Here is a 19115-nt window from a genome sequence, read left to right on the forward strand (position 1 = left end):
TTTTCTAAACAATTATAAATGCATGCTAAACTAGTATTTAATATGGGGATTTCCTTATGAAATATTTTTCATGAAATGGAAAAATGAAAATGTTTTAGAGTATTCCATATTGTTGGTTGATTTATTCGATCCTGATTGTAAAAATGATTTATAAGGTAATGAGATTGTCAAATTAATGAAATGAACGCATTTACTGTGATATACATTTTATGCATAAAACGTTTGTTGGAATAAATTACAAACTCGTTTTGATATGTGAAGAGTGCACATTTTTATTTTAATGATCTAAAAAGAAGAGTATTTGGTTTTTCCTCAACACAATGTTACCACTCAATACCATTCAGGGAAACATTAAAAACCATTAACCCAACAGAATTTTCATTCCTCTGATAAAATGTTAGAAATATGCCTCATCATTTCATATCGATCAAATGTAGTTGTATTTCTCGACAATCTCAAGAATATTTTCAAATAATTCGAAAACAATTCTAAATCATTTGATAAATTCTCACACATTTGCCTCATAACATTTCAATGTTCTCAAATGATTCCGAAGATATTTGCATTCGCCTGAAGAAATCTCCAAAAGTATACCTCATTATCTCAATCAAATCTACGTGTAAGTGTATAATCTCAATATATCTCACATTGTAAAGAAATGTTAAATCGAATTAATCTAACTTGGATTTTTACATGAATTATCTTGTATTTTTTAAACTGTTTATAATTTTCAATTTGTTAGTATCACACTTCTTAAAACATGTGAAAGTAAATTTCCTTTTCTCAAATAATTTCTTAATTATGCCGAGAACTTGTATTATATAAATGTATTCAATCCATGGTGCCCCTTTTTGCATCCACTGTACATTATGAATATCCATTTACGTTATATAATATCATGTAACAATGAATCCTTTATATGACCTAGAAACTCATTATTTGAAGTACCCTGCTTCTCGTAGCGTAGCCCAGGGTAAACGATGGATTCTCGTGTGTAGAATTAGAATACCTTGAGCTATGGTTTTTTTTCCCGCTTATATAAAACATTGAAATCAAATTTCCTAATTTAACACTATTATCGCAGCCAATAATTTTCTCTGTTTCTAATTATACACAATAATGTACTATATAACATTATTTTCTTTACTATATGTAATAATTGACACATGTATATAATTTTGTAATTACTGTGCTATAGATGTGTCCAATCCAGGGGCCCCTGACACTTTAGGCGAGGATTAAGATGGGGTACTTGATAATAAAAAAAAGAAAATCAGGCTTAGATCTACATAAATTTGAATGCTATTCAAAAACTACTACATGAGAAGAAAAAAAAAATCATCGCTGTGGCCTTCAAATCGACATTTAGATATATCGACCACGTTTTGTCTATTAATAATGATAACTTTCATTCATATGTCGACTTGATATATCCTTGAGAGGGAGATATAAAAGACATCACAGAGTCGTCCATTTCTGCTTCATACTTAGATATTTTATTGAAAGTAGACATTAACAGCAAATTGAGAACTCAGCTCTATCACAACGATATTATCACAACGATATGATTTCAGCTTCTCCATCGTCAACTTTATGTAGCAATATTCCATTATCACCTGCATATGCTGTTTAAATATCTCAACTGATTCGATATGAGACAGCTTGTTCTGCGTATAGTCAGTTTTTAAATCGAGGCAAGCTACAAAATGTACTAACAACCTGGTGGCACTGGGGTTTCAGCAGTCTCGATTGAAGTCAGCATTTCACAAATTCTATGGTCGTTATAACGATCTAGTTCGTCAATTCAACCTATCATTAGGTCAAATGCTGTCTGACATGTTTCATACCAATTGTTAAACCGTTCTTGGCACACTGATTTCGACTACGGATAACTCCCTTTACCTGACCAGGATATATGATTCACGGCGGGTGTGACCGGTCGACAGGGGATGCTTACTCCTCATAGGCACCTGATCCCACCTCTGGTGTGTTCAGGAGTCCGTGCTTGCCTAACTATCTATTTTGTATTGCTTGTAGGAGTTATGAGATTGATCACTGTTCGTTATCTTCACATTCCAAGACAATTTTTTGATTTTCTTGAATTTCCATGTAAAACTTCATTCTTCATAATTTACTACAACAAAGAAATAATATCTACATTTAATATTGGTTTTGTAGGAGAATTCTATCAAATTTGAAAATCACATTGCGTTATCTTTAAATAAAAAGTTAGGGCTTAAATATCGTTGCTTAGTATTATAGTTTAATACCGGTAAAATTGCTATACCAGAACACACTTTGAACGAAAGTTTAATACACAACAACGTCCACAGGCCTCATCATTGTTTTCATTTTCTTATCAATACAATGCATACCTGTATGATGCATGATAATGTGACATATCAACAGAGGTAGATTCATTTCATGCACAGTCAACAGTTGATATTGTTAATCTGTCTTCAGTAGTCTATTTCATACAAATCACAGGTAGGATACTCGGTCCGAATAATGCAAGTTAAATTCTTCGTGTGAAAGAGGCATTAGGTAAATGTTTGTATAAAAGTTAGAAGTTGTTACAAGAATATTGTAATTACGGCACTGTGACAGCAATATCTATGAGCAGAGAATGGAAAGAATAAGTTATGAAATGACGATCCCATTTTCACAAAAAAGGGAGAGAGCAAAAAAAAAAAAAAAAAAAAAAAAAAAAACAGCCAAAGAACATAAAAAAGAGGTTGCCATTGTAACTTTATCCTTCCTATGTTGTTTTCAGGGGAATTAAAACATCTTATTAATTGGGTAGGCTTGTAAAATCATTTCTCAAGGTGAATACCAGAGAAGAAATAACAAAATTTGATAAGTTATTTCTTTTTCGGCATTTAATTTATTCATTTTCAATTTTCTTTATATTTGTGAAACAACATACTATCACAATTGGTGTTAGAGAGGGTGTCAGAAAATGGCAACTCCGGGATAAGGGGTAGTAAATACAAGCGTTGGCTTGAATAGTACGTTATTACGATTTCAAAATACGTACATGAATACATCATGTACAATGTAAGTATACATATATAACTTATGAAGTATATGAAACGATGACACATAAGGATGACTTCCCATTTCCAATGACATTTCTGCTGTCCTCATTCATAATATAATTTACAAAATGTCGATTACCCCTATAATATCAACTAAGCATTTTATGTTCCGTTCCATTTTCCACTCCACGTTTTAACAACACCCGATGATTGTTTACAAACAGCCATACCACGCGATCTCTTCGAACCCACGCGGATTTCATATTCAGCATGCAACATTTGTTTATCAATGTACTTGTCACTGAGTGGAATGCTGTCTGGCGTGATTCATATCCAAAAAAAAAAACAAAAAAAAAAAACCCTGCTGTTTGTTACTATGCCTATGTCCTTTTTATGTATTTAATTATTCCTAAGGGTTGTTTTAAATTGTTTCATATGTTATTAGGGTAATCATATCATATCGCTATATATTAATAATAATATTTATGCATTTTAATTCTGACACTATGAATATTTTATTCACATGTATGTGCACATCGATTTTATATTATCTTTTCTTTCACATTTGTAAAGCGCTTTAGAGAACTAATGTTGATAGGGCGCTATATAAATCTTTTAATTACAATTACAATTATTAATTGATAAGACATCTCGGATCGACTACGCCAATGTTCTTCGGTATTAACACAACCGACTTGGCAAAACTGCAGCGGATACAGAATATGGCAGCACGAATCATCACTCGTACCAAGAGAAGTGATCACATAACTCCAGTGCTGATTTCTTTACATTGGCTTCCTATTGACAGGTGCAGCCAATACAATATTATCCTCTACTCATATAAGGTGATTCAGAAGATGGCACCAAAATACTTGGAGGAGGTGATCACTGTTTACCAACCAAATCGTCCCCTAAGATCTGACAAGTTTAGCTTTTGAAAAACAACTTAGAGAGTCAGCCACTGGATTTTTATACCTGTTAGAATGTATTTCAGCATTAGCAAACGTTATTATTTCTTTTGGAAGAAATAATCTTTTCAGCTTTTATTTTAATAGTTAAAGTAACCTGCGTTTCTGGACTGGGTCCGTAGTACATGATCATTACGATAGAATATTCTATGTAATAGTGTCACTAATTCAAAGTAATCCCTTGCACAGAACAAAATGACTTATATGAAAGATGCGACGCAGTTTTCTCTTTTATACTCAGGTTGCGGACGTTGGTGAAAGCACCCTCGGATACAGCATTTAGACAATGGGTGAGACGCCCTTATCGCCGAATTTGTGTTTCCTTGTCCATTTCATTATATTGTTCCATAACAGTCTAGCTATATTAAAGCCTTTAATTGATATGATTAAAAATGAACATTTGAAATACAAAATCTGGCAAGTTTTTAAAGTGCATGACTTTAAAAATCATGAAATATTTAAGAAAACAGGTGTAAAAATGGATCGTCCGTACAGGTGCCTTGATTGTTAAAATGCTTTAAAAATCTAGAATACACCAATGTTTCGCTGCAAATGTACATATGAACGTAAAGATAAAACTAATATTACTCAACGAAATAGTTTCAGGGGCCAAGCATCATATACAGGGATCTTATCTACATTGATATACTTCGCTGCGTAAAACACAGGTAAGAACTGCGAACCAGTTAAAATTAACCAGTTTACTTTAGAACCTATCAATTGGAATATCACTCGGCCTATTCCGGAGAATAAACACTATTCTCCGGAATAGGCCGGGTGATGTTCCGATTGAAGAACCTACAACACTGTCAGTTTACGTTGAAAGTTTCTATGCAATTACTTTTCCATTTATTAAAATGTTCCTATTTCTACTGATATAACAGATATGATTATGGTGTAAAGAATAAATTTTAATCGTAAAATCAATAAAAAGGAATTTTTTAATTCGTAACGAAGTTCTTAGGAATGACGTACTTAAAGATTACCTTCAAAGTGGGAACCAGTTTAATTTAAACCAGTTTTTTTTTTATTGAGCGAGGAAAATAATGTGTCCGTTTTGTAAGACTTATTTTAACTGCAAATAAAGATATCTCTTGTAGACAACATATTGTATATTTGCAAATCAATGCACACAGATCACAGAATTCTTTTTTACTGCCCACAATTCCAAAGAGCGCAAGCGCATTTGAAGTTCTTCGTATGATAACTAGTCAGTCCGAGGGCTGACTAAAAATTAACTGACATTAGTTAGATCTAGATGTCGAACCTCCATATATGGAGACAGGCACTTGGATGTGGCAGCAGCTACACTCTGGAACTCTCTGCCTGATACCCTCCGCCGTTGTCAGAATTTGAACACTTTTAAGAAAACATTTAAAAACACACCATTTTAGACTTGCATATTATTAGTATTATAGGTGGTTAAATCTTTATGGTTTCTTTACCATCATTTTAACATGACTTTTTCAAGTGTATAGTATATTCATTTCAACTATTGTATTTTATATCATTTGATTGTACGGCGTGGAACTTTTTTTCATGCATATCATGTTTTAGATTGTAGTAATTTTACTTCTTATTATTGATGTTTTTCTAGCATTGTTTTGATATTATGTCTTAATGCTATTATGGTTTCCTTTCTACTTTTATAATATGCTGTATCATTTTTATTGTGTGTAGCGCTTTAGAGTGGTCATTTATAGTCATATAGGGCGCTATATAAATAATAATAATAATAATTATCATTATTATTAATTCATTCTTTACATGCTGATTTTGATTACGAATTTCTTTCTTTACCTGATCAAGATTCGATGAAAATTGAATATCTGACGCTGTATTTATATAAAGTACTAATTCACAGCTTCTGTTAAAATTCTTTTATTCTACGTATTGCAGGACACGCAATTTGTAAACTTCTCTCTAGATTTCCATATCAGTTTCCCCAGTCACCAGACATCGCCGGGCCTGGTACATGATAAAGAAGTTCTCTATGGAGTGACCAGGCATCGCCAGGCCGGATACATGATAAACAAGTTCTCTGTAGAGTGACCAGGCATCGCCGGGCCGGGTACATGATCAACAAGTTCTCTTTTATCATGCATGACCACTGAAACATGCTTTCCTTGGATAAATTTCACTAAATGTAATTTGTCATATCTGATTAAATGGGAATAACTCTTACTTTGCCATAGCACCATCTGTCATTCTTTTTAACATTGTGTCAATATTTCATACCCCGCTATTTAGTAGTGTGTATATGTCGATTACAGTTTTACACGTGTATAGAAAAATCAAAAGATTATATGAGGTTTGTTGGTGAGTGAATAATTACATGTATCTGATGTTTATATATATACCAGTGTTAACAAATTTCATAGTTTAAAAAACGATCCTTTAGAAGCTTTATTTTAGGATATACATGCAGTGGTTTTTATTTATTCATTTTTAGCTGGCATATATATCTGCATTTTTTTTCTATTTCATTTCATTTACTTGAATATGAGCAGCCATTGACGAGCAGTCAATAAGCAGCCACTAAGGAAAATAATCAAAGTACTGAGAGTACGCAGACAGAATATTCAATGTTTTCAAATGATCGATTAAAATCAATATTTTCAAATCAATTAACAAACATATACTGGTGATTGTGATTGTTAGACACATAGTGGACAATTACCTTGCTGATGCATTTTAACTGAAACATCGTAGTCATAGATCAAATTAAGCTAAGTCGATGACAGAAAAAATAAAATATTGAAGTCAATTAACCTCACCTGAAATTCCAAATTTTATTTATCACATGGGCGCAATAGAGACTAACTTATTCTTTTATAGTACTTCAGGAGTCCCACAAAAGACTATGGAGGCACACAACACGCCTGCTAATCGATCAATTGCATAACAAGAGGTTATGTATAGAAATCAAAAGAGATCGATTTCCGGTTATGCAATCGTTACCCAAATTTCACATGCATAGATGGTAAATTGTCTCGATGCAAGCAATTATTGAGATTTTAATTAAAATGTAAGAATGTGATTCGATGAGTAATTCTATTGTCTATTGTTTTACACTCTTAAAAAATGCAAGGGTCATCGATTAGCAATGATTTTGTTCTGAAGCGAGGGTCGGTGGAGCGAAAACGCTGTCAGAAAATCGTATTTACCGACAGGAATTTGTGTCTATTTCATTTTAAATATAATTGTCAATACTTACCATTAGTTCACAATATTTGAGACCTTTGCAGCAAAATTTGGACTTTATTTGTGTATTATTTAACAAATATGCGAGGTAAATGACGTTGCCTATGCAAGTGATCCAAACGTTGTGAAAGAGAATTTAGGTTATGCATGAGAGTAAGAAAAAAAAGTTTTATGCCATATACATAAATCATTTCTGAGACTATCTAACTCTTACCAATCACTTTTTAGCTCACCTGAACTAAAAGCTCAAATTAGCTTTTCTGATCACCCGTATTCCGTATTCCGGCGTCCGTCCGTCTGTAAACTTTTAACATTTTTGTCTTCTCAAAAACCACTGGGCCAATTTCAACCAAAGTTGGCAGAAAGCATCCTCAGGTAAAGAAAATTCTAAATTGTTCAAATAAAGGGCTAGGCCACATTCCAAGGGGAGATAATCAAGAAAATGTAAAATTAGAGTAGGGTCATTAAAAAAAACCTTCTTCTCAAGAACCACTGGGCCAGAAAAGATGAAATTTATAGATAAGCTTTATTAGGTAGTGCAGATTCTAAATTATTAAAAACATATCTGTTTACCCTATTTCCCAAAGAATTGCTCCCTGGTTGATAGTACTGCTGACACTGAGTACTCCACGGAAAGCCTCCCCTCCTGTTAAAAGAGGTGGAGGGGCCGCCGTCTGGCAGACACACGTGGACTTCAATTTACATGAGGGGTATTCTTTCCCCAATAAACATATTAACTCCTGAGGGTTTATTCTTCCCCCCAATAAACACCCGAGGGTTTATTCTTCACCACACATGCCCTCTTGATTGACAGATGAGGGAAACACAGGAGAGAAATGTCCCACAATGCCCCCCAGACCCGCCATAAACATTGATATAATGTTTGGTCATTTCCCTAGACCCCAAAACACCTTTTAGATGTAGGCCATCTCCTGTAGGTAATTACGCAGAAATTTTTGGCAAGAACTATTTGCATCAATTTCCCCAAGGGGAATTTAAGAGCCACAGGTTCACACTGAGCGCCACAGGCGCCAAGGCGTTTGTGAATGGTGTAATAATATGCTATCTGAGACTACCCGAGACTGATTTACAAAGATAAATGCATGTGATTACAGCTTGCAATGACAACTTACAATGACAAATTGAACAAAGTCCAAATTTATTGGACATGGCAGGGTGAATATGTGGATTATGACTTTTGATTATTGAGATGTACTTAGAACTAAATCCCTGACACCTGGACAAGGAAAATATCCGATACGAGTCTGAATGACCTGCACTTAAGCATATGTAAATACCCAGCAGACCCAGACATGCCACATGTACCACTTTTTGTCGGCACCAATGAAATATTGCTTTCAAAAATGAGAAATCTAGTCTCCCAAATAGTGAAGAAACTGACCAACTCTGGACAGGGAAAGTTAGTTTCCAATATAACTACATGAACCAGGAAAATCTCTGACACAAGTCTGAAAGACCTGCACTTAAACAGGTGTAAATTCCGAGCCGACCCAGACATGCCACGTGTACCAATTTTTCAAAAAGAAGAAATCTAGTATCCCAAATGGTGGAAAACTGACTAACTCTGGACAGGGAACGTTAATTTACAATATATTTTTGGCAATTTGTCCAAAAGTCGACCCACTTAGGGATAACTTGAAAACTGAATACTATATTCTAACCTTTTCATCATAAATTGCATTGGCTAAGGACGTAGGAATTTTTATTGGGCATGGCACAGAAAGAATTCTGGCTTACACCTTGATCATATGATGTCCTACGTGGAGTGAACAAGAAAACTTATGACAAATGGGATGACAGAAACATACGGGTGTGTGTGTAAATTCTGATCCAACCCAGACATACTACATGTACAAATTACTGCAAACCAATGAAAGACTCCGCTTTCAAGAAGGGGAAAACACGTTGACCAACTCGGACGGGAGACACGGGAGAGTGCAAACCGTCGCTACTATTGCCAAGCAGAGCAACTGCCTTATACCTAGATTTATGCATGGTATGCGTAAATACTATTAAAAAAATAGCCAAGTACTGGAGCTACAATTATGAAGGCAACACCATGCATGTGTTTTGCTAAGGGGTGAAGTGCACCCTAAGTTATCAGTGTAGTATGGGTAACTGGAATTGATGCCAATTTTCCTCCACTACCAACTGGGTATATTGCTTAAACTTATGTGTTGTGATAGGATATGAACCGACGACAGAACTAAAAAGTGGTTGTTGATACACATGTTGCCTAATATTGACTTTACCAAATGGCAGAATTGGGTAGTGGGTTTCCTCAATGTAGAGGTTACGTAGTAATGGAATAACGATTGCCTGATAACAACAATAAGCATGCTGCTGTATACAGAGTTACTACAAAGTGATGGGAAAGTAAAGGGTATTTATCTGCAATTGGGAGTGAAACGGTGGTAACTTATTACATGACCGGTGCTTGTGTTACAAGAAATAGAAAAAAAGGGGGGGGGGGTAAACATATACAAATTATATGAAATGGAGTTTAAACATGACGTGACTCTAATATATAGGCCCTATACCATATGAATTACTAACAGCCATTTGTAGAACAGTTGATTTACAGATATAAATTATAATTGGTTTTGCAAGAAGTATCTGCATAGTAATACTTGCCAAACTTTGCTGTGAGGTACGCAGGTGAAAAACTGTAGCACCCTGGTTCCTATGGGAATACTTGCTTGCCTTGGCTGCTAGGTAACCGTAAGCTGTGTGCCCATATTCCAATACCCTGACATAGTGTAGATTCAAGTTTGTTCAGATTATGGCACCACGGAGTAAGATGGGACTACAATAGGGGATCAAAAATGGTGGAGTCATATTAGAGGATCAGAAGTATTACATAGTAATATAGAGGAAAAATCTTCTCTTTTTTGTAAAATGATGAACCTTGAGTAAAGGCAATTGTATAGCTATGACACAGCTAGTTTTTTTACTCAGGTGACTTATTGCAATTGGTTGTCGTCCGTCGTCGTGCGTTGTGTGTCGTCCGTCATGCGTTAACAATGGAACATTTTTAACGTCTTGATAACTGCCTGTCCAATTCTTTTCAAATTTAGTATGAAGCATATTTAGGACAAGGGGGACATAAATTGTAAATTTCAGGACTCCAGCACCTCTGGGGCATTAGGGGCGGGCCAAAGACTGCATAGAATTGACCAATTTTCAAAAATCTTCTCAAGAACCGCACATATGTAAGAAAAACTAAATGTGTAAAACACTTAAATAACATCTTTAGTGTTATTGATACTAAATTGAAAGTATAAATAGATATTTAGAAAGAACAAGTAGTCCTTTACCAAAATTGTAAATTTGATGATTCCAGGGGTAGGGGTTTTTGGTATGAGGGTGGGGCCAAAATGGTCCGTTATTAAACGGTGAACAATAGACATTTTTAACTTCTTGATAACTATCATTCCAATTCTTTTCAATTTTGGTATGAAACATATTTGGAACAAAGGGACCATAAAATGTAAATTTCAGGATTCCTGCAACCATGGGGCCTATGGGGCGGGGCAAAAACTGCCCAAAATTGACCAATTTTCAAAAAATCTTCTCAAGAATCGCACACGTGTAAGAAAAACTAAATGCATATTGATGTAGAGCAAGAAAGTCTCTACCAAAATTGTACATTTCATGATCCTTGGGGTAGGAGTTCTGACCCCAGGGCGGGGCCAAGCTTGGCATATACATGTAGCGTTTATGTGAAAAACACTTAAATAACATCCTCTTTAGTGCTATTGATACTAAATTGAAACTAAATGGATAGAGCAGGCTGTCCTTTACCAAAATTGTAAATTTGATGATCCCCAGAGTAGGGGTTCTGACCCCAGGAAGGGCAAAACTTAGTATATACTATTTATGTGTAAGTTGACTGTTATTGTATAAAATCTAAATGCATACTTATGAATAGCAAAAAAAGATGTACAAAAAATTGTGAATTTTAAAACTCAGGGTTATGAATTTAGGATGGGTCCAAATTAGTCATAGCTTTTGATGTTTTAATGCTAATACACCTATTATTTAAAGCCTTTCAGTGTAGGCACTTTTGAGGGCAGTGAAGGTTTCAGAACGCATCTTGTTTTATACTGTTGCTGAACATTAGAATTTAGCTTAGATGTTCAGAACAGGATTTTTTTTCTAGATTCCATAGCCTGTGGGAGTAATGGTGATACTTTTTCACTAGTATTCAGGTGACCAATAAGACCTGTGGGCCTCTTGTTTTCAAAAGCAGTATATCATCGGAGATGAAAGACAAAAGGATCCACACTACAGCTCATTTTCATATTCTAATCAAGTATTGTTTAAAATCATGTACACCTATAGAATCATATTGATACTGTCAATTTATAACATTGAACGCATCAGTGTGCTCTCAGCTATGCTTTGAAGATCATTCGGAATTCAAATGTTTCTTCATGCTTACATGGTTATTTTATCTCACGTGATTTAGAATGACAGCTAATTGGTCATGTAGAAACGTATTTAAATACCCCTTAAGGGATCCACACTTACTTTTCATATAATTAAGAAATTATAAATCATCCCCTTAACGGAAACCATTCCATACCCCTATTGACCAACCTATTTTTGACAAACAAATGCGCGATGTGTTCAGATAAAAATAGCACTTACTTTTAAAGACCTGCATGTGTTTCTCGTAGCTCTTGGTTACGGTCATACTAATCCACATGTAAATTTTAGTTCGCGTGTATGTTGTATCTCGTTATTCTCGCATAGTATGTCAAAATACTGGATCTAACTATTTTCGCTTTCTCTCACTGGAGGGCAGCACTGTTCCTTGTCAGTGGTCATGCGTCTGTACATTATTGTTGGAGGCTCGATATTTTTTGCAAGACTCATCAAAAAGTTTTAATTTTAGGGTTTAAACGAGAATTTTCAACTTTAGAGTTGGGTTAGGGTTAAGTTCATACCTTCAATAATGCAACAAAATTTTAGAAAACTCTAGGAAAGTTGTTATTTTGTGATTTTTGGGCAAAATGAGCAGTATTATCTCTTTGAAGAACTGTGAGCAGTAAAATGTCAAGAAGTTAAAAAAAAAATCACGAATAACAAAGAAAAGAGTGTAGTCAACGACCATGTGTAATTAACTCTCTGCATTAAGTGTGGCCATTTTATTAACACATGGGTATTCTTCTACTAATCAACTAAATTTGATTTTAATGTAAAACTTATACGGTACCGAGTTTGATGCACCAGATGCGCGTTTCGACAAATAATGTCTCTTCAGTGATGTTCAACCGAAATGTTTGAAATCCGAAATAACTATGAAGTTTTAGAGCTAAATATAGCCAAAAACAGCGTGCCAAAAAAGTGGAGCCAAATTCGTCCAAGGATAAGAGCTATGCATGAGGGAGGTAATCCTTAATTTTGAAATGAATTTTTAAATTTTATAACCAATTAAATATACATCCGTATTTTCAAACTAGTACCGAAGTACTTAGCTACTGGGCTGTAGAGACCCTCGGGGACTAACAGTCCACCAGCAGAGGCCTCGACCCAGGGGTCATAATGTAAAATATATATTATTTTTCAGATTTTTTAACAAAAGAACCGGGCACAAGTTCCTAAATCGTAGAATATCCTCTCCAACTCAAGAATTTAACATGAATTGATTGGTCATATAGAATTGTTCAAGGTCTCTGGGATTTAGTAAAACGAAAGATCTCTTATTCACCATTCAAAAGTTTTCAGCAAGTTAAAGTTCCAATAAAGGTTTTGCAGCTGGAGTGAATCTTCAAGGTCAAATATCATTTTATCAAGGGTCTTGTGATAAAGAATCTGATATACAAAATATGAAAGCCCCAGCTTAAATAGTTCCGGAGATATGACCTTGATGAGGTTTTTTTTAAAGTTGGTCAAACTCCAAAGCCAATGTCACAAATAAAAACTTTGATAGCTATAAATGTTTTGTCACAAGAAATGCACACATGAAAAATGAATGACCTATCACTTACAATTCAAAAGTGATGAGCAGCAAGGTTCAAGTTTCACCTGAAGTTTTGAAATATAAGTCAAACTTCAAGGTCAAGATTGCAAAGTCAAAGACAATGGTGTAAAATGAAAGGTTCTGTCAGAAGGAATTCATATACAAAATTTGAAGGCTGTACTTTAAATAGTTCAGGAGATACTGTCTAAGTTTGGGTTTCTTTTAAAAAATCAAACGCTAAGGTTTACGTCACAAGGTTGAAATCTCTGGTAATGTCAGGAAGGTCTTTTTATATAGAATGCTGATATATGAAATATGAGAGCCATATGACTCCCAATTCAAAAGTTAGTAGCAATGTTAAAGTAGGGGAAGATATACAGGACAGGACAATATTCCTCCCCCTCCCCAGCTACAGTCGCAGGGGTATAAAACACTTGAATCCGCACACCTGCTACACTAGAAAATGATTTGTTTAAGTGAATTTTCTGCACTATTTAAACGTGTTTGCATATTAACATGACTAATCATGACCTTGCTGGTTTTTTTTAGATGAATTTCAAAAACATTTCCCTATACATTCCCTTGAAAATGTGTGTCCATTATTGTGATTCAACCCCCCCCCCCCACACCCCATCCTTCCCTGAGGACCACATTGTGATCAAACTTGAATCTTCACTACCTAGGGATGCTTGCATATTGATATGATTAATTATGACCTTCTTGTTCTTGCGAAGATTTTTTCCTTTATATCTCCATGTAAAACTTTGACCCACTGATGAGGTCCTACCCAAACCCAGGGAGGCCATGGTTTTAACAAAATTGTATGTATACTATATCAGGAAACTTTTACATCAATCTCATTTTTTCTGGCACAGTGGTTCTTGAGAGGAGTTTTAATTGACCCACCCTATTTTTGCCTTTTCTTGATTATTTTCCTTTGAACAAACGGTACCGCTGTGGTGGTCGAGAGATTAGAGCGCACACCCCGCATGCGGAAGGCCGGGGTTCGAATCCTGGCCACAACAAACCTAAGTCGTTAAAACAGGTAGTGGCAGTTCCATCGCCAAACGCTCGGAATCAGGTGTGAATGTCACAGGTCCTCGGAGATGACATTAAAAACGGATGTCCAGTGTCACAGTAGGTGTGGCACGCCTAAGAACCCTCACTGCTCAATGGCCGTAAGTGCCGAGTATAGGTCTAAATTTAAATATTAAACAAGATACAATCGTTTAATCAATCATGTGAACAAACATGAATTTCCTTTACCTAAGGATGAATGGTACCAGTTTTGATTGGAATTGGCCAAGTGCTTGTGGAGAAGATGATAATGTAAAGTCAATAACAACAGATAAATTTCAATTGGAAAAGCTCACTTTGGATTGTGGATATTGGCCTGGATAGTTTTGTGTGTTTAGAGCACCTGACTATTACATATGTAATACAGGGGTGTCGGGTTTGATTCCCGGTCCAGTCAAACCATTGATATCAATCTGGATCGTTCAGTGGTTAGATCACCTGACTAGTAATACAGGGGTCTCGGGTCCGATTCCTGTCATATCATGGGAACAAAGGGCCTTTATATTGGATTCTCGGTTCAGCCATATCTTCTTTTCCTTCCCATTACATTGACATATATGTAAACATGTAAATATATCACAGACTATCCTTGACAATTCAGTTTGATATGATTACACTTTGTTTATTTTGTAGGACGGTGGAGATTTAGATAAGTGGTGTGATGTTATTGATGGTAAACAGAAGACTATGACCTTGAATCTGAAGATCTGTGATGAAGACCGGACGTTTGTGGTCACTCTCTGTTACAGTACTACAAATCTAAGTAAGGACTCAGTAATAATGAAAGACTGAACACTGTATCATGTTTATCTAATACATACATTGTAAAATCAAACACAAATTAATTCACAAACAAAATAATGTTCTGTTAAACTCACAAACACAAGTATGTTACACATCACAAACAGAGGACTGTAATTAACACAGGGCTGTAATTAACACGGGCTGTAATTAACACGGGCTGTAAAGTACACTGGTATGTAATTAACACAGGATTGTAATTAACAAGCTGATGTAATTAACAAGTAGAAAGAATTAACGCATTTCTGTAAATTACACTGTTGGTAGATGTAATAAACACTGTGTTGGTAGATGTAATTAACACTGTATAGAGCTGTGTAATTAACGCTGTGTTTATAGATATTGGATTTTCTTCACTTTAGCAGTGACACACTCAGCCACAAAGAGGTTGTCTCTGATGTCCACACATAAACCCCATGGACAGCGTAAATGACAGTGAATGTAACGGAGGAAATGTCCGTCCTGATCTAGGATGTGGATACAGTGATTGTCAAGGTCTGCTGTCAGGATGTGACTCTGGCTGTCTGTAGTGATGTCGGCTGGACGAAATGATTGCTTGGTATTAGAGGGATGACCAGTGTATCTAAATTGGAGTTTTCCTGACTGATTGACCACCACTACTGCTCTAACTACATAGTCAGCCACACAGATATCCAAGTTCCTGTTCTCACTGATGTATTTAGGAGTGAGAGGATCAGATGAGTAAAGAGGAAGACCCTGATCATCAAACTGAATGCTTTGTGTCTGTGTGGAGCCGGAGTAACGCACGACTTTGCATTGTTTTCTATCATCACTGACCATGGTAACCAGGAGGTCGTTAGCCGCGGTACAGCAGACATTGAAAGGTCTCCACCCCTGTAGTGTGATCACGGTATGTATCTGTTTATTCTTTATTAAGTTAACAGTTTTATTTATAGAGTCAGTATAAACAAGATCTCCGTCCCGTGTCACTGCTATGTCCCGCGGTATGTTCCCTAACTTGGTTTGTATTGATGTCAGTAGTTTACTCTGGAGGTTGAGCAGCTTCATGGTTTTGTTATCCCCGCGTGTCCAGACTTGATCTTCACTCAGACAGCTAACACTGTATAGTCTGTGTCTATACCCAGTGTCTATGGTGGCGGTGACGCGCGGCTCATCAAGCAGTGGTTTGACTGGAGGAGACGATACAGCTTCAGCTGACTTCATTGTGTCGCCATGTTCTGTGTTAATGGATAATGGCGGCAGAGAACCAAACATTTCATTGAGCTGATCTTTGTTTATTTTCTGAGGAAACAAACTGGGTAATTTGACTCGGACTTTAGGCGGTAATGTTCTTAATTCGGAATTCCTAGATTTGTAAGTAGAGGTTAAGGAGACGTCATTGGATTTTAGGATTGATTTCAAGTCGGACATGATCTGTTTGAGTTCCGCCATTTTCTGTGTGATTTCATCTGTGTTTTTATTTAGCGCGTCCAGATGTTTCGTTTTCATCTCCGCAATGGCGGATTTCCGCTGATTGACAATGACGGTAATCTCCCGGTGTAAGACTTCTCCTTGTTCATCGGCATCTGTCGTCAGTTTCCCGTAATTCGTTTCTAACTCGGTTTTCTCAGTTTCGACATTAGACACCATTTCTTCATATCGGAGATAAATTCTAGTCTCTAATTCTTTTAGATCTTTTTGTAAACTTTCTGTTTTTGCTCCGAGTTTTTCCAGAATATTTGATACATCGTGACCTTTGTGTTTTCCAAATAAGGCGCAGGTAGAACAGACAGGAATGTCGCATTTTTCACAGTAAATTTCACAGTGTTTATCGGCGTGGTCTGGACATTTTGGGTGGTTAGGGGTAGCCTTTCTGCGTAAAAAGGGCACGACTTTGTGATCTTTAGACGTATCTGAGAGGTGCTCCCCAACACAGGCCTTGCATAAGTTTATATTACAAAGTTCACAATGACTCTGTAGGGGAACAGTTTCACAGAGGTCACAGAGTACGACTTCCTGAGCACTGCGCCGGGGATGCATTTCTGACGCCGGGATCAAACGAGAAGTTTACTGTTAATTAAATAAAAACGGAATTTCATTTAAAGATTTTGACAGATTACAACAATTAACGAAATAGAATTATAGTATGATATAAAACACAGCGGTCATTACTATAATGATAATCTAGTTTCACCTGAAAATCCAACATGGCCTCCCTGTTCTTTCGACCTTCCGTCTTGTCCTGAGAATTAAATACCTGTGCGGCGTATGTCAGCCTGTATACAATCTATGTGTAATCACTTGAATAAATACAGAGTGTATATAGTTTTAAAGTTTGGTTTGACCTTGTTTATGTTGGGTAGTTTTGCTAACATTTTTACGTCAGGCGTAAAGTTTAATTTAAAAAATGGAATCTGCAAACAATGTATAGATATAACTTCTTTGATTATATCCCTTTTTATATTGAATTCGGCCTTTTGTACAAATAGAATCATATTTATCGTTAAAAAACGATTAGCAATATTCATTGGGGGGGGGGGGGTCATGCAGCGGACCTCCGTTTTTGGTACCAAATAGTAAATACATATACATGTATGTGTTTTTATATACGTTTTTCTTTTGTAGAATGAGTTGAGTGGAATAATGAACCTCCAGATGTCTATGTACACGTGTATGAATAAACTGTTGTACTCTCGCGTGCGAGCTTTTCCTATATTGTGTGTTCGAGTTTTATTTCCTTAATATTTTAGGATTTGTTGAATTAGTGCAGGGGCGGATCCAGGAAGTTTTAAAAGTGTGGGGTCTAGCTACCATTAATTTTGGTTTTCAAAGGAAGGAGGAGTCAACCCTCAAAATGTGTTATTTAAGAAAGTCTTTTGACAAGGGGGAGGTGTCCAACTCTGACCTCCCTCTGGACCCGGCACTGTAGTGACTTACAACAGAGATTATAAAAAAGGACTTCCTTCCAGTGATTTATTTCATAATGATGTGTTTGTTATTATATGGCGGATCTAGAGGGGGTCCGGACCCCCCCCCCCCCCTTCTTTTTTTTTTGCGGATCAACAAATTGAAGTTATTCAATTTTAATGAAACTTTGAGTCTAAATGATATGAAAGGTGGATACTTGCTTCGTTCAAATTTATCAACATCAGTATATCATTTAATTCTACGGTAAATAAGACGAAACACTGATATATATAAATTACGATATTTTCGTCAGATACAAGTATCACTTAAGGTAGCTCACTAAACACAAAAAAATTATTTAATGGCTCGTTAATACACTTCTTATGAAGTATGGTTTCACCATCGAAAGAGTGATAGAAGCTTTCAATTATTTTATATGAATTTTTTGTGATTTTTCCCGGAATGATTAAAATGGTGTTTTGTTTGCAAATAAGAGATTCTTAAGTCCAAATTTCGCTGCGATTTCGTGCATGATATGAATATCTGATAAAACATGCCGAGAAGATTCAGATATAAACATTCTAATTTTTTTAGAAAAAATATTTATGAAAATTGAAAACGCTATTTGCTTAATATTTTTTAAATCTACGAATAAAATCTTCAAAAAACATGTCAGAAAAGATATATATCCAAGACATATATTATAAAAAATAATTGAAACGAAATGACCAAATTTTAGATATAATCACTATATTCAAACTGGAGAAAAAACTGGATCAAAATTGGTAGAAATCGCTAAAATAATTATATTGTTGCTGATTGTATGTACTGTTCATCAAAAAATTAGTTTCCTTTATAAAGTAGTTTAATTTGTAAAACATTTTAGATTAAGGGAATGTAGTTTTCAGATTACAATGTTCTCATGACTACTTTTTTTATAATTCCGATCGGGCTTTTACCCTTTAAAACATCCTTTTTGAAATTGGATCTGAGTATAGCGATAACAATTACTAGAACTGGGGAAACAAGCAAATTAATGAGACATTTTCATGTATAAAATCCGTCTCTAGATCCTCCTAAGTTATTATGTACACAAGCAGAAGATGTAAATAATGTGTGTGAAAAGTAGCTTAAAGATCATGACCCCCTCCCCCTTTCACAATTTCCTGG

General features: G+C 35.6%; 1 protein-coding gene and 1 long non-coding RNA gene across 2 annotated transcripts in view; one reads left to right on the plus strand and one right to left on the minus strand.

Moving 5' to 3' along the window:
- LOC130050896 (uncharacterized) overlaps positions 1-15555 on the plus strand; it is an 80819-nt gene extending 65264 nt beyond the window's left edge. Inside the window, exon 5 of the long non-coding RNA XR_008799274.1 lies at positions 15440-15555. This is a non-coding gene — a long non-coding RNA (uncharacterized LOC130050896). The remainder of the gene's footprint in view (positions 1-15439) is intronic.
- LOC130050891 (E3 ubiquitin-protein ligase Midline-1-like) lies at positions 15070-17333 on the minus strand. The gene is made up of 2 exons (XM_056151737.1): positions 17233-17333; positions 15070-17108 (listed from the first exon to the last, which is right to left on the minus strand). The coding sequence occupies exon 2, from the start codon at positions 17076-17078 to the stop codon at positions 15411-15413; it is 1668 nt and encodes a 555-aa protein (XP_056007712.1). The 5' UTR covers positions 17079-17108; positions 17233-17333; the 3' UTR covers positions 15070-15410.
- Positions 17334-19115: the final 1782 nt, after the last annotated feature.

The sequence above is a fragment of the Ostrea edulis genome, chromosome 10 (genome assembly GCF_947568905.1).
Source record: "Ostrea edulis chromosome 10, xbOstEdul1.1, whole genome shotgun sequence".
In the NCBI taxonomy this organism is placed as follows: Eukaryota; Metazoa; Mollusca; class Bivalvia; order Ostreida; family Ostreidae; genus Ostrea; species Ostrea edulis.